This window comes from Echiichthys vipera, assembly GCF_963691815.1.
Source record: "Echiichthys vipera genome assembly, chromosome: 9".
Taxonomy (NCBI): Eukaryota; Metazoa; Chordata; class Actinopteri; order Perciformes; family Trachinidae; genus Echiichthys; species Echiichthys vipera.
Window position 1 is genome coordinate 18,059,766 of NC_139834.1, and position 15,498 is coordinate 18,075,263.

Genomic DNA, 15,498 nt, shown 5'->3' on the forward strand with positions numbered 1-15,498 from the left:
AAGATTTTACTTCAGTAGTCTTCTACTTGTGTGAATGTACTTGGTTATTTTCTACTACTGGTAAGCGTATGTGAGTAAATGTATGTGTGAACATGTAGGAGCATAGATAGATAGATAGATATTAAAACAATAGATGTGACATTACATCATAACCATATACTGTATATTTATGGAGGTATGAATGTGTATATATGACCATGTTCACTAAATGTATCAGATGAAAGCGGTTTTCTATATCTTATTTTATTCAATGTGTTGTAATTACATTAATACGTTACAGACTACAGATTCAACGCACAACGCGGTTTTTCTTCCCCGTCATTGAATAAGCTGTCACACCTGAAATGCCCTCAGTGTTTATCACCACCGTAACATATGTTTAGAGAAGCAAATGCCTTGAGCAAAATGAACTGAGTAACCCCAGAGAGACTTTGGCTTCTGTCGCCCTCTGGTGAATTTCTTGGAGTATGCCAGCTGACTCAAGACCATAAATACAATCAATGCACAATTAATATTTGCACCATTTTATTCATCAGCATTGTTAAACAACATAAAGACAGATTGTGCTGCTTTGTAGAAAACCTTTACACTCTGAGGTAACATAATTCAGACAAAGGCAGCTAAATTGACTTCTAACCTAAACCATACATGTAAAACATTTCCTTCATTAGGCTTGGAATATGCCAGGTGGATAATTAAAAAAACAAACAACATACACAAGGACACATTTAGGCTCTTTAAGCAAAACTCTCGGTTGAAAGATGCAGGCCCGAGACAACATTAAAACAATGGGCGGCCTTATTATGAACCCGCATTATGAATCTGTTTTCTAAAAAAGTATTAAAATAAATAGTTTTATCAGAGGAATATGACCGAGGCCAAATCTGTAAACATGTGGCAAGCAATAAACGCAGTGTGTCAAGTTCTAAAGAAAACAATGGCAGCTAACACTAGGCATAACAATATCACTGAACTGTATCACAGGATGAAAATATATTAACGGATTTAAATATAAAATATGCCCCCCTGGTGCTTAGTAGGTGGTTTTAACTACTAGTGTACCTCAAATGTTTTCTCATGCCGACGTGGAGAAGGTTTCCAAATGTCTTAGTGTATAAGCAGTTAGGTGCGTCTTTTGCCTGCTGAACATCAAATGTTGTGCACAGGATATTGACACTCTACTGACAGGCTTGCAGAGAGGAAATACATCTATTTCCTGTATTGGCTTTGGAAGACCTACTCCAGCTGTATTTATTCACTAGTCCCTGTTACACTTTGGTCATCAAACATTTGGCTTCTCGAGTTTCCCATTTTCCTCGTTTCTACAATATCACAACAGCTCAAAAGTGGCTCACGAAGATTAATGCACTTAACAAGTTCCAGCAGTTTTTAATATATCCAGCCCCAAGACAAGCTTTGCGGTCAACTCAAGCCTCTGCCACGAGACAGGAAATAAAAATGCTGCTTGTGGCCCAGATCTTGGATGATTGCAGTCATTTAGAATTTTCCTTGCTTTTGTAACAGTCGTGTGGAGCCGTTGCCGCCAGTCCCGGTGTCACTGTACTTGTATGTGTGAGAGTATCAGGCTGCATTACGCTTCCAAGGGAGGCCGCAGAGGAATACAGCCATCCATTTCCAAAGATTCGGGCCAACCTTCATACTTGTTGCTGCTCTTACTGTTCTTCATTCGCTAATTGGGAAAGCCATAGGGAAACAGAACTGATGTTAACAAAACAGACTGGGATTAGGAAGGGATTCACCAGTGTCAGGTAATTGTAAATACAGGGGAAAAAGCATTACCATCTATCATGTGTTGTCATATTTACGTGGGATGAATATTTAACCCTTTAATGTTCTGCTCAATTGTTTGGTACAACAAATTTTGACTCAGTATATCTTAATGAAAATGCGCTGAACTCTTTGAACTAATTGTGAGGTAATTTCACTTCTTTGGAGTACCCTGGAAATATCCCTAAAATCTGTACCCCGTAAGCTAAAATGTTATGAATGAATGAATGGATGAATTAATCTTTTTTGTCATGATACAGGATGTAGAACGAAACTCCGTTCGACTTCTCTTGGTGTAAGAAAAAAAAGGACACAGTAAGTTACAGTTTTTAAAAAGGCACACAGATCTGAGTCAGATATCTATGTCATTAAGGGGCGGCAGTAGCTCAGTCCATAGGTGACTTGGCTGGGAACTGTCAAGTCCCTGTGTGGACCATGTATGGAGTGTGGACTGGTGGCTGGAGAGGTGCCAGTTCATCTCCTGGGCACTGCCGAGGTGCTGTTGAGCAAGGCACCGAACCCCCAAATGCTCGGGGCGCCGGTCACTGGCAGCCCCCTCGCTCTAACATCTCTCCTTAATTGCATGTATAGGTTCTGTCTGTGCATTTGTGTATTTCGGGCCTGTGTGTGTAACATGATTAATAATAAGAGTGAAAAAATTAAATTGCCCCGTTGCGGGATAAATAAAGTTATTCTTCTTCTTCTTAAACCATAAAATTGATAAAAGTTTTGAGACATATATTGTGTCATAATTAAATGTTTATCATCATATTTTCCTAAATAAACACACAAAACATATTGATCTAATATTTCTAAATGTAGGCACGTAAACAAAAATGATTTCTTAATCTATGATTATTTATCATTTTGGAGATATGCTCATTTTTCTGAGAAGAATGTAACAGTGATTTGATAGTTTCATCTGGAGTCCGGTTTTGTTCCGGACGTGGCTTTTATTTTGATGATGATGATGATAGGTGTGTTATGCTTAAGACACCCACTAGACGCTGCTATGCCTTTAAATTGTTTGGCTGTTCAGTGTGCATCTAACAGAAAGTTAGTATCAAAAAAATTCTCTTCAGAAATGATGGCTCTATATAACTGAATTTAAAAAATGGTAGGCATATTTTTTCCCTAACATATTATGGTTTCAGAGGTCTAACTGAACATATTAATGCAACTTTATACAATGAAGAGTATAATAAAAGTCAAAGAATGTTCTAAAAACATGCTCCACCAAATGGTGGGCTTGTCCTTTTATGGTAGGGGCAGTGAAGCTGAGCCAATTTAAATGTAAATTATTTTTCCGTTGCTTTTTCAGTGAGGACATTAGTTTAATCAGGCAATATGTTGGATATGCAATGTTATTTACACAGTATGCATGCCCACCAATATTTTCATTATCTTGTGACATCGGTGTATTCGGTGTATCCCCCTCCTTATTCTATTGCTCATCATGGAATCACCTGTATTATAATTGTAACTGTAAGCAACATATCTTGATAATGTTGTCTGGTGAGTCATTTTGTACAGTTACTTTATACTGTGACAAAGGGGGGATTTATTTTGTACAACATCTGTATGAAGCGAAATGCAGGCAAATCACATAAAAGGAGCTGATGATTTCTACTCTTAGCCTCTGTTCAGCCTGGAAAGTAACATACCTGCTCAAAGGGGCTCTTATTCTCGATGCCCTTAGCTCCAACAAACACCCAACTGTCTCTAAAGGCCAGCTCCTTCACTAGTGTGCTGCCAAGCTCCTCAAACAGTCGTCGAGACTCGTCATTCAACCTGTCAACAGGGAACGAGGATAAGGTAACAGGTTAATGTTTATAAATGTTTATAACAGTCATTATCCCATAGGCATTTAAGAATAAACAAGTGTTTCCATAATATGTATGTTTGGATGGATAAATGTCATATTCTATTTACTTATGTGTTTCAGAGCATGGATATCTATATTTTTTATATATAAAGATTATTTTTTGGCAGTTTTCAAGCCTTTTATTCGACAGGACAGACAGGAAATAGGGGGGGGGGGCATGCAGCAAAGAGCCGCAGGTCGGAGTCGAACCGGCGGCCGCTGCCTCAAGGTCCCCAAGCCTCTCCACATGGGGCAACTGCTCTAACCACTCAGCCACCGGCCGCCCCGAACGTGGCTATAATTTACTGAATTGAATTAATGTGGCATTATTAACCGACGGCTGGTATAACTACTCTAAGTCGTTGCAAATTGTTCTCTGCTTTAATGCTATATTTTATAATGAGTGACTTTTTGAAGATGTTTGGATGAATTAATCTATTGATTCTTACACAATGGAGAGTATAATGTTGAATGTGGCTGTAAAGATTAACTGATAAGCATCAGCTGGTTTATGGAACTGGTTGGACATTGGTCCTGCTGTTGTTTGACTATGAATATGCTATTCTCTGTAGCAGTGCTACATATTTATTTTATTCTAAAAAACTATTGTCCAAGTTATAAAATTGAAATATCCTTTCACTTCAGCTGAGGATTTATCTGTGAAAATTGCTTTGGGGTGTGTCTCAGCGGGAAAGGAGAGGGATGTTGAACTGGATGATAGCACTTTCTGGATTCTTACTTTGTAGCTGCATCATCAAAGGAAGCCACAAATATGAGTGTTCCTTCGTGGAGCGGCCGGAGAAACTTCAACAGGTCAGAAATGTCTGGGAACGAACATCAGATGAGCCATGAACTGTGGTTTATAGCTTGTTATTGCCAAACCATATGTACCACATGTGAAATAGGTTCTATACGTTAGTGTCTGGTTTATATTACCTCCTGCCCACGTATCAAAGTACTTTGTGTCCAAGAGCTCTCCTGTCACCCCTGGAGCAAAAAAAAAACATCAGTCAAATGTCACAATAACACGATTCAACGCAGTTGACTGACCGATGCATAAGGACACAGTCTCGTACCATTCACCAAAGCTATGTTTAGTCCTCTGCCAACGTTGTTCTTCACGCTGCTCACTAACCTGTGAGACAGAAACACGAAAGGTTGAAACACTCGCTGCAACACTTAACGAGAACACTGCCTTGTCCATCACAATCACATTAATCCACACACTTAAACAATCTGCCTGGCACAGGAGAAAACAACACGTAGGCTACAAACAAAAACAAAGATATGGGGAACAAGCAGACTGGAAGAATACTTGCATTTAGCTCCTCAGACAGGCTAGAAAGCCTGGTTATGAAAGCACAGAGAAAAAAAAACAATAGAATGTGAAACCAAAACAAAAAAGACAGACGGACAGACAGACAGCAGGGGAGACAAAGGCATAGATGAACAGAAAGACAGTTATAAGCACGGAGTCTCACATCTTGTCCTCCAGGCAGATTTTGGGCCCGATGACGTTGGCAGCACCTGACACCAGGCGGAAAGCCAAATGTTTTGGGGGACAGGGGGCAGAGAGTCCACATTTATATCTTCGAGGGCGGGGTTCAGCTATAATATAGGTGATGCGTTAGTCAGTGGTGATAAGGAAGATGATAAAGACACAATATTATCATGATCATATTTGACAGGAAGAGTATAAAATTGTCATATTATACAGTTTATTTTACTTACAAGGTGTTGGTTCCTTGCTTGCGCCTGTAAAAAAAATACAACATTTTTTTTTATTTTTTATTTAGCCTTTAATTAACTAGTAATACAGTTACAGTATAAATAAATCAGATAAATAATAATTAGCCAAATAAAGACATGTATCAACCCTTATAATAACTTGGGTTTAGGGTTGTGAATAAACAAACATGTTCTTCACTGAGTCCCTGTTTCCCAGAGCGCATTGTGAGGTCAACAATAACGCCCGATATCCTCCCATTTAGCCGTTAGAAACAGTGAATGTAAGCCATTGTTGTTTGGTAAATTGTTCTCAACTTAGTGTTTCAGAAGCACTTCTCTTACCGCTGAAGAATTGCCGCACAGACGAACCCCCCTCTCCTCCAAATAAGGTGTTCGCCAGCAGCCAGGTGAGCCCCACCAACAGCAACACAGCCACAGCTCTGAGTGGGGCTGTCAAGAGAAACAGGACACACCAGTTCAGGTACAGCCAGATGGCGGGAAGGACCACCAGATCAACCCCCCCTCCCTAAAATGTGCAAAATGTGAACAAACCTGTTAATCTCATGTTTCACAGTCTCATAGACCTGACAGAGATTGGGAAAAAACACAAAGTAGCAACATTAGGGTGGTTTTAACTTGAGCCAAGTTTGCAAATTTTGATAATCAAAATATATTTTGATTTTTTTTCATAAAAAGTGGTTTTAAACTGTGTAAGTAAAAAAAAAAGAAAAAATATATAAAGTAAAGAAGACAAGTAAAGTACATTATGAAAAATATACACAATAAAGGAAGATTAAATTTCAATTGTCACGTAAGCTACCACTTTATCTTTAAATAAATACATATTCGTCCTTTAAACGTGTTCACAAAACGCAATTACATCATTTCATTGTATAACAGTTATATTTTGTTGCCTTTAAGTAACTTGGAAGAGTTTATTAAACATGTAAAGTTTTAAAGCAAAAAGAGAGGGTATGCTTTTAACTAAACGGTACTTGGGAACAATACTTTCAACTCTTAAAACGATAACATCTGCAACACATTTCATTTGGGATGATTTCATTTAAAGTTTAGAGTGACATCTTTTGCAGAAAGCGTTTCATGTTGTTACAGTGGCCGGGCAAGATGGCTCTGCAGAGATGACGTTTGAAGGGCTGACATGAACCCAACACACCCCAAAGACACTATAATCCCTTTGACAACATAATAATCACTTATATGAATTTACAGATGAGAAACGACAGATCTTACCTACTGTGTTCACGCTTCAGGCGAGTGCTGCCTTTCCTTTTTACCTTTGCTAGTGTGCAGTGAGCGGAGAAGAGGAGCTGTTGCTCTTGCCACCAGGGACTTTGACTATTTCTTGCGCTGTTTCCCCATCGAGGCTCCTCTGGTACAAATGAGCTTTTCACCGAGGAGACGGGCTGCAGTCAATAATATGCTCCGCCGACCATTTACACAAGTCTTAGGACTCTGCTTTTAACAAGCATGAAAAAAATATGGTAGTTTTATCATCTGTCTTCCGGATATACTACCAGCCCCCAGTGTGTGGCCACGGAGTCTGCGCGAACGTAATCACGTGACCAAATTTGATTTAACATTTTTCTTTTTACATTTTTTTTATTGTTGAACAAATCTGCAAGAAACAAGAAATCCCATTTTTTTTCTCTGTGAATTATCACGAAAGCTACCACATTATATTTAGATAAATAAACATTTGTCCTTTATATATATATTTCCTCCTTTTTTTCCTTATATATATTTTTTTAACTGAAAATAATTATTTTCTTACATGTTTCAGAGTTGCATACAATGCCAGACATGTATTTCTAAATAAATAAACAATAATAACATAAATTAAAATGTACAAAGACTGTAAAACATAAAAAAGGAATGAAAAACAAAAATGGGGACTGCTAAAATGAGGGAGTGAGTTTGAAATGCCTAAATAGTTTTGGCAATTTATTTTTTTTAGTTTTAAGTTTTCCAAAGTGGTCAAATATTATATAAAATCTGTATCTTTTAAAAAATATATATAAAAAGAGGGACAACGCCTCCTCCTCCTCGGTGACGCAACCAGTGCTGCAAAATCAAGATGGCTGCCCACAGTGCTGTGCTCTCCATGTCCAAACTCCTGAACCCGTTCAGAGGCGCGCGCCTCGGAAATACGGTTAAAGTAAGATACAACACTTAATCTCATCGGCTGTGAACGCTGTTTGTTTTGTGGCTCCAAATGAAAGTAGTATTACTATGTTACTGTCTAAGATACGCGTATATGTGAACACAAGGTCACAACGTTATGATTTGGTTAATATTATAATGTTATAGATGAATTAGAGCTCTCCTCGATGGTTATAAGGAGATGAATGTGCTTGATGAGCACCACTAGCAACTGAAAAATCATTTAGATTCACTGTCGTTGTTATTATTTATTTATTTGCAGTTATTATTTTTTCTGTTCATTTATTTATTATTATTATTATTTATTTTATACAATTTAAGTTACCCTTTTTACCCAGTGTGTCTTGTACAGTGCCTATAGAAAATCATGATACCCTTTTGAAATAGTCACTTTTTTGCTTTACAGTCTGAAATGATAATACATGATATACATATATATATTATTATTATTATTATTATTACAGCGTGATTTGCACATTTCGCCTTACAACAGTCCAGTGAATTTTTTTTTTCAAAAAATGTGAAAATAAAAAACTAGAATAGCAGTGTTAAAAAAGTGATGAGTCGCCAGATTTAATACTTTGTGGAGGCACCTTTTGCTTTAATTACAGCCATCAGTCTGTTTGGATCTGTCTCTACATCTTTGTGCACCTAGACTGGAAATATTTCCCCATTCTTCCTGCAGAACTGTTCGAGTTCAGTCAGAGTCTGCACTCTCCAGGTCCATCCACAGATGTTCTGTAGGATTCAGGTCCGGGCTCTGACTCGGCCTCTCTAGGACATTCACCTTCCTGTCCTTTAGCCACTGTGTTGTTTTTATGGTGCTGTGTTTTGGGTGGTTGTCATGCTGGAAGGTGAACCACCGGCCCATTTCAAGTGTCTAACAGAGGGCCGCAGGTTTTCCTCAAGATTTTGGGTTTACTTGGCAGCATCCATTTTCCCTTCAATCCTGACCAACTGCCCAGTCCCTGCTGAAGAGAAACAAGCCCACAATATAATACTGCCACCACCAGGCTTCACTGTAGGGATGCTGTGTTTTGGGTGGTGTGCTTGGTTTGGTTTCCACTACTAGGAGATGAATCCTCAAGGAACAGCTGATTTTATTCTGAAGTAAAATCAAAAACACCACAATTGATGTCAGGTTGAGGCAAATTAACTTGGTGTGTGATCTGAAAGGTGATTGGTTAAACCTGTTAATGTTTATAATGGTTATTCTAAACGCACTCATCACTTTTCCAACACTGCTATTCTAGTTTTTCATTTTTTTATTCGTTTTCAGACAATTTGAGAAAAAAAAAATCATTGTAGTTTTGTAAGACAAAATGTGTAAATCATGGTGGAGAAAATATATTTTTAATTGCCATTTCAGGCTGTAAGTCAAAAGAAGTGACTTTCAAAAAGGTATCATGACTTTCTATAGGCACTGTATGTATGTTGAGAGGTGTTACTGTCATGTTTTCTATACCATGACATTTCAATGAATTCCATTTCAATAAAAAATAAAAAAAAATAAAAACATAAAAGTTGGTTGTTTTAGATGTTTGCTGAAAACCCCTGATTAAATAAATAGCTTTCACAAACCAAAACTCTAAACCATCTCTTTTTATCTTGTTTTTCAGGTATTTGGAACAACTCTGACAAGTCACAGGAATAAGGCTGTGAATAATGTGAGTGAATCAGATCTAATCATCAGTCTCTGTGGGTTTCACCCTTATTAGAATGAGTAGATGTGATTTTGTACACCACGAATACATTGTAATAGTAATGTCATTAAAAAAAAATCACTGCTACTCATTTAACTATTTATTTCCAAGCTGTATGGCTTTGGGTTAAACTTTGGGAGTGGTAGGGTATTTGTATATCTGTTTTACATGTAACCTGGGGTTGCTATGGCTACCTGTTTTCTCACCCTTTTTCGGGAAGGAGAGGGTATAATGCATCCGCACTTGCTGCTACCTGGATTCTTTATATGGCTATCAAACTAACTCTTGTCCTTCTGCTTTCCTTGCTGTGCATCTTCAACAACAGCGAGACAACATTGTAAGTAGCTGACTCTGACGTGGTTTACTAGACCACAATGCATCACTTCATTAACACATGACATTTACCTAATCAATATACTAGTTCTGTGTGATTTAGAAAAAAGATCTGTCAATATTGGTCACATTATCAGTAAGGCCATGGAGTACATGTAGAACATATCACGTTAAACAAACTAACTTGAGTTTACTAAGATTTTTTTTTTAAGATTACTGAAGTGTGGCAACTGAATGCTGTCCTTATCTTTATTCATGTAAATAGACTCAGCACCCAGTTTTTTCATAGTACATTTTTCATTGTGAGTGGAGTGCGTTATATCCTATTTTTGATTAAATCTCATCGATGCAACTTAATGTTTACTGTGATGGATGATCTATTGTTAAGAAGATTCCACGTCTATGCAAGGTGATTTTCATATTATACTGGTGGTAAAAGTCTGAACTCCGTCTAAACGCAATATATTCAAGTGGACCCTTTTGAGAATGTCCATGCCAGTCCCCCCCCCCCCCCCCCCCCCCCCCCCAAAAAAAATTGTGCAGTGCCCCCTGTTGGTCTCAGAGGGTTAATTAAAAATCAATAGTGTTTTTGAGAATGGATACAATATCACAAAACATAATATGGCGATTCTCAAGTTTATCGATATTTTCTTACACCCCCAATGTATATAAGTGAGTCATAGATATTGTACCAGAGTTGTCCTTTTAAGTTCAATGCAGTTAATGATGTATGAAATGCTATTGTTACAGCCCCCTCCTGCCAAGTATGGAGGCAGACACACCGTGACCCTCATACCTGGAGATGGAATTGGTCCAGAGCTGCTCAATCATGTCAGAGAGGTTTTCAGGTTGGTTAAACTTAAACTGAATCCTGTTTAAAGTGTTTATGACTACATTCTGGTGAGTGTTGCCTAACCACATGGTTTATATTCATGCTATAGGTTCAGCTGTGTCCCGGTGGACTTTGAGGTCGTGCATGTCAACTCGGCTATGGAGAGTGAGGATGATATCAACAATGCCATCACGGCCATTCGCCGTAATGGAGTTGCCCTCAAAGGCAAGCAGAACCCCCTATGTTGCTGTGTGACAAGCAGAAAAGCAGAGCACAGCTGAGAGATGCATGTAGTTTATAATAAGACCATGACACTATAAAGTTTAACTGTGGCATAACTTAACTCTCTTGATAGGTAACATAGAAACCAAACATACCATGGCGCCATCTGTCAAATCCAGAAATAATCTGCTGCGGTAAGAGTTTTAATGAAATATTCAGTTCCCTTGATATAGACTCTCTTTCGTCTTTTGACAGCTTACATTCCTTCCATAATTCGGTCGTCTGTGTCTGGGTTTTTTTTTTTCCTGTCGCTCACCCCTCTCTCTTTCATGTGTGTACCTACAGCACAAGTTTAGACCTTTATGCCAATGTGATGCACTGCCAGTCCCTCCCCGGTGTCCAGACTCGCCACAAGAACATTGACATCATGATCATCAGGGAGAACACAGAGGGAGAGTACAGCAGCCTGGAGCATGAGGTCAAACAGAAACACACATCGATTCAACTGTCTGCTGTAACACATGCTTATACTCCTTATACCCTCGTCCTCTTCCTAGTCTCTTTTGAAATGGAAGTGAGGTACTACCCATACATCATTTAAAAGTACAGTGTTCTTTTGTGATCGGAAATAGTCATCTGATAAACTTGATCAGTATTGGTGAAGATCATGACCTTAAGCAGACTGATGTCGGACAGACATGACACATCCACTGTTATGCTGCAATGCTATCCAGGCTAGTAATGGCTCCTAAAAGACTAACTACTTATTGCTTTTTTCTTGCATTTGTTGTTAGACATGAAATATATGTATGATCTCAAATTTTCTGAGTGAATGAAGCCTTTCCTGACCAGGGTGTGTGTGTGTGTGTTCGTGTGTGGTTGGCTCGCCGCCAGTTCACAGCTCTTGTTTTGGCTACCAGCTCGCTTGCATGGGGTGACTCCTCTGAGCACCACTCGGATGCAGCCTCCATCGAGCCGGGTGGCCAGCCTGCTCTTCGATGGTGTTGTTCAGTTTAAACATATTTAACATATCTGAGCGGCTGTGGCTCAGTTCGTCCTCCATTTGAAAGATTGATTACCGGCCCCCTCATGTCCACATGTCGAAATGTCCTTTGCCAAAACACTGAACCCTAAATTGCTCCCTGTGCTGTGCATGGGTGTGTGAATTTGGTGTGAATGGTTCGATTAGATTAGGTGTCCACTGCCATCAGTATGAATGTCTGTGTGAATGGATGAATGTGACAAACAGTTTAAAGCCCCTTGAGTAGTTAGAAGACTAGAAAGGCGCTAGTACAGGTCCATTTACCAAGTCCATATACAATCATTCTTTCTCAGTCTTTTTGTCTCCCAAAATGTCTTTGGTGCCACTGATGACGGCTAATGAGTCAAAGCCACCACAAAAATGTGATGTTAGTTCTGACCCTGCCATCTAATGCCTTCTTAACCATGCCAACATCCAAAAAACTTTAATCAAAATTAACAATGAAGTTATATTATAACATTCACATTACACACTGTTTCTTGGTGTGCAGTTACAGCCGGATGTTTCCTTTTTACACAGACTGATGATCCGTCAGTTCTCCACAGTTACACATGCTGCTTTACAAACAACCCAGAACAATGTCACTGCATTATTAACAGCCCCAAATACTTGATCTATAGTTGTCTTTTTTTTTTTTTTAGAGTGTACCAGGTGTAGTTGAGAGTCTCAAGATCATCACCAAGAACAATTCCCTCAGGATTGCCGACTATGCCTTCCGGCTGGCCAGAGAGAAAGGTCGTAAAAGGGTCACTGCCGTACACAAGGCTAACATCATGTGAGTTGAGACAAACGTATTGTGCCCAGGACTGTCGCCCACCCCCCGAGCTTTACATAAAATTGTGAGCTTCTTAACGCTGTAAATGTTGAATTTGGCCTTTCTGCTCCAACAGGAAACTTGCCGATGGCTTGTTCCTGCAGTGTTGCAGAGAAGTGGCCTCTGGTTACCCAGACATCACATTCGACAGCATGATCGTGGACAACACCACCATGCAGGTGAAAGAAGATTATATGACACGCCTCTTAGTTTGGAAAAAGGTTTTAAATGTTCCTAAACAATTCGCCTGCCACCCTTTTTGTCTGTGTTTTTTTTAGCTGGTGTCCAAGCCCCAGCAGTTTGATGTGATGGTGATGCCCAATCTGTATGGGAATGTGGTGAGCAACGTGTGTGCGGGCCTGGTGGGAGGGCCTGGTCTCGTGCCTGGAGCCAACTATGGCCGCGACTATGCCGTCTTTGAAACGGTTAGTGTTCGGCAGTTAATAGGACAACATTTTGAAGATTGAAAAACATTAGAATCATGTCTGTCTGATATTTTGTGACTCAAAATTTTGTATCTTTCTTGTCTCATTTTTCTGCATCTCTCAGGCCACAAGGAACACAGGGAAGAGTATTGCAGACAGGAACATTGCTAACCCCACTGCCATGTTGCTAGCTGGCTGCATGATGCTGGACCATCTTAAGTAAGCTTTTGCACATAAAATATTTTAATCACACACCCTGCTGTCACTGCGGTATACCAGTAAATAAATAATCCTTTCTCCTGTGTGTCTCCAGGCTTTATGAGTACGCTAGTATGATCCGAAATGCAATCCTCACCACTATGAATGAAACCAGGGTAAGTCTTCCTTCACTGACAGGCCTACCTCCTCACCTGTCTCGCTGCCATAAAGCTAATAGGCCATTGTTGTGTGACAGAGGCTTTGAGGCCCTGGTGGAAGGTCTGGCATGCTTCCTAGTAGGCATCACAATACATTCACACAAAGCAGCATCGTGCCCTTTCAGTTGCACAAAGCTCTTATGAAGTGCTACACAATATGGTATCTGATTTGACATTCTGTGGCATTGTACATTAACTACACTCCTTAGGCTCATTTAAAAACTCGTTTTGTTTACCATCCAAGGCAGCAGACTGCTTGCCTCTTTGTCTGGATTATTAAGAGATGATATGTTATATGTACTTTTTACCCAGTGTGAAAATATTTGCATGCAGACACACAGACATGATAAAATAATGAAAAGAGCTTTATTGCAGTAACAAAATGATTTACTATTAAGTTGTTTCCACAGCCGAACAACTTTATTTGCTTCACTGTTGTGTCAAAAACAGATTCAAGTAAACGCACTTGCAGCCTATTTCTGGTTCCGGTTCTGACCAATAGAAATATCACTAACAAATAAAAAAAACGCCTTTTAACGAGCCATCAGGACTTCCATATGGTTGTAATGTCACAACTATACTATTTATAGGTGCTATAGTCATTCCCTGGCTGACTATAGCACCTATGACTGGCAGAGACACAGAAAGTGCAGATCTGTAAGACCTGGAAATGCTGACCAATCGGAGCAGACTAGGCTTTTGGGGGAGGGGGGCTTAACGAGACAGGCGCTAAAATGGATAATTTCAGACAGATGGTGAATCCAGGTATATTCAAACAGACAAATCGGTATGAGAAAAATAACTTTTTTTTTTAGCAGTACATCATGCAGACACAGTATGAACCTGAAAATGAGCATAATATGTCCCCTTGATTGACTTGATTAATTTTGGACCATGTTTGTGTTTTGTGAGCATCCTGTTTTTGTTGTGTTTTCTTGCAGTTGCACACAGCTGATCTCGGAGGTCAGGGCACCACATCAGAGGTGTGCCAGTCCATCATGAGGTCCATCCAGATCAAAGGACCGCTCACATCTGAGCTTTAAACAAATACACTCATCAGAGATGTGAGTTTGAACAGGTTATCCACGCATGTCTGTTTCCATAGCGTCTTATCGCTGACATCAGAACGGTTCCTTTTTTCTTGTTCACTTGGCTTACCGATGTTCACATAATAGTGACCTTCACGTGATTTTAAAAAACGGTTTACTTTTGTTATATGTCATTGTCGCTCCTATTAGATGATGATAAATGCTATTGTAAGAGTCCATCAGGTTTATTCAGTTGAAAATTGTGTTCTTACAAATTGTTATGAAACATGAAAAGCCTCTTTTCCTTCCATGTCAGTGGCCTAACACATGTTGGGCTCAGAATTATTTGAAATATCCTCATATGGGCATGCATTGTCCACTCTGCGACCACACACACACACACACGACAAAAACACATACTGCTATGTAACAAATGTGGATCATTATTTATTTTTCCAAATTACAAACATGTTACAGCCTTTTCAATCCACCAAAATGTGCTATGTTCTTTTAATGCCTTACCTTGTTTTTGTCATACTGTAACTTAAATACCTGGTTGTAATGCACTGTCCTGTGGGTTCACATCATATTCACTATACTATATACTATACTACTTAGAAAATTGTGATGTAGCTATTTCATTACTATACTGTGTCAGAGGAAGTGTACATCAAGTCACAAAAATATCCTGTTGTCTCTGTCTAAGTCTAACCAGGCAAGAGCTTTTAAAGCCTGATATGAAAAGACTGGTTTTATCATATCTGTGGGCGGGTATATATACTGTATAACACAAATATTATCAATAAAGACGTAATCTACCTTATCATGATCTTTTTGGACAGATGTTTGTATATCAAATGTATCTCAAATGAGTTGTAAAGCTAAAGTAAACAGATTTTCTTTCACAAATATAAGATTTATTGCAGGACTGTTATATTAGGCCGCATTAGTTTTAGTTAGGTGTACCTAATAATCTGTAGTGTATAAAGGCTTTATAAAACGGGAACCTCTTTAGTGCTAAGATCAGTGAAGGTTTTTCTCGATTCTTTGCCTCTGCTTCAAAGGAAGGAGCTCTTTTCTGGCCTCATGCTGGGGATAAAGATATTTTTTCTCTAAATAAGA

General features: G+C 39.1%; 2 protein-coding genes across 2 annotated transcripts; one reads left to right on the forward strand and one right to left on the reverse strand.

The window, feature by feature from the left end:
• Nucleotides 1-528: 528 nt before the first annotated feature.
• Nucleotides 529-6,890, reverse strand: fam3a (FAM3 metabolism regulating signaling molecule A). The gene is made up of 10 exons (XM_083919677.1): nt 6,632-6,890; nt 5,933-5,964; nt 5,723-5,830; nt 5,384-5,407; nt 5,134-5,260; nt 4,729-4,787; nt 4,589-4,639; nt 4,392-4,476; nt 3,453-3,579; nt 529-1,690 (listed from the first exon to the last, which is right to left on the reverse strand). The coding sequence occupies exons 2-10, from the start codon at nt 5,943-5,945 to the stop codon at nt 1,592-1,594; spliced, it is 693 nt and encodes a 230-aa protein (XP_083775803.1). The 5' UTR covers nt 5,946-5,964; nt 6,632-6,890; the 3' UTR covers nt 529-1,591.
• A 568-nt stretch (nt 6,891-7,458) lies between these two features.
• Nucleotides 7,459-15,193, forward strand: idh3g (isocitrate dehydrogenase (NAD(+)) 3 non-catalytic subunit gamma). Its single transcript, XM_083919939.1, has 12 exons — nt 7,459-7,556; nt 9,181-9,228; nt 10,348-10,445; nt 10,539-10,654; nt 10,785-10,845; nt 10,997-11,129; nt 12,335-12,468; nt 12,584-12,686; nt 12,786-12,932; nt 13,057-13,151; nt 13,246-13,306; nt 14,290-15,193. Exons 1-12 carry the CDS (start codon nt 7,476-7,478, stop codon nt 14,389-14,391), a joined length of 1,179 nt encoding a protein of 392 aa, XP_083776065.1. The 5' UTR covers nt 7,459-7,475; the 3' UTR covers nt 14,392-15,193.
• Nucleotides 15,194-15,498: the final 305 nt, after the last annotated feature.

What these genes read in the sequence shown, in the direction of transcription:
- fam3a (XM_083919677.1), bottom strand. An exon ending in CTTTGATACGTGGGCAGGAG is followed by an intron (nt 4,477 to 4,588) that starts GTAATATAAACC and finishes GTTCGTTCCCAG; the next exon opens with ACATTTCTGACCTGTTGAAG. An exon ending in ATAAGAGCCCCTTTGAGCAG is followed by an intron (nt 1,691 to 3,452) that starts GTATGTTACTTT and finishes TTTCCCAATTAG; the next exon opens with CGAATGAAGAACAGTAAGAG.
- idh3g (XM_083919939.1), top strand. Translation starts at nt 7,476, where the DNA reads ATGGCTGCCCACAGTGCTGTGCTCTCCATGTCCAAACTCCTGAACCCG. An exon ending in CATGTCAGAGAGGTTTTCAG is followed by an intron (nt 10,446 to 10,538) that starts GTTGGTTAAACT and finishes TTCATGCTATAG; the next exon opens with GTTCAGCTGTGTCCCGGTGG. An exon ending in ACTATGCCGTCTTTGAAACG is followed by an intron (nt 12,933 to 13,056) that starts GTTAGTGTTCGG and finishes TGCATCTCTCAG; the next exon opens with GCCACAAGGAACACAGGGAA.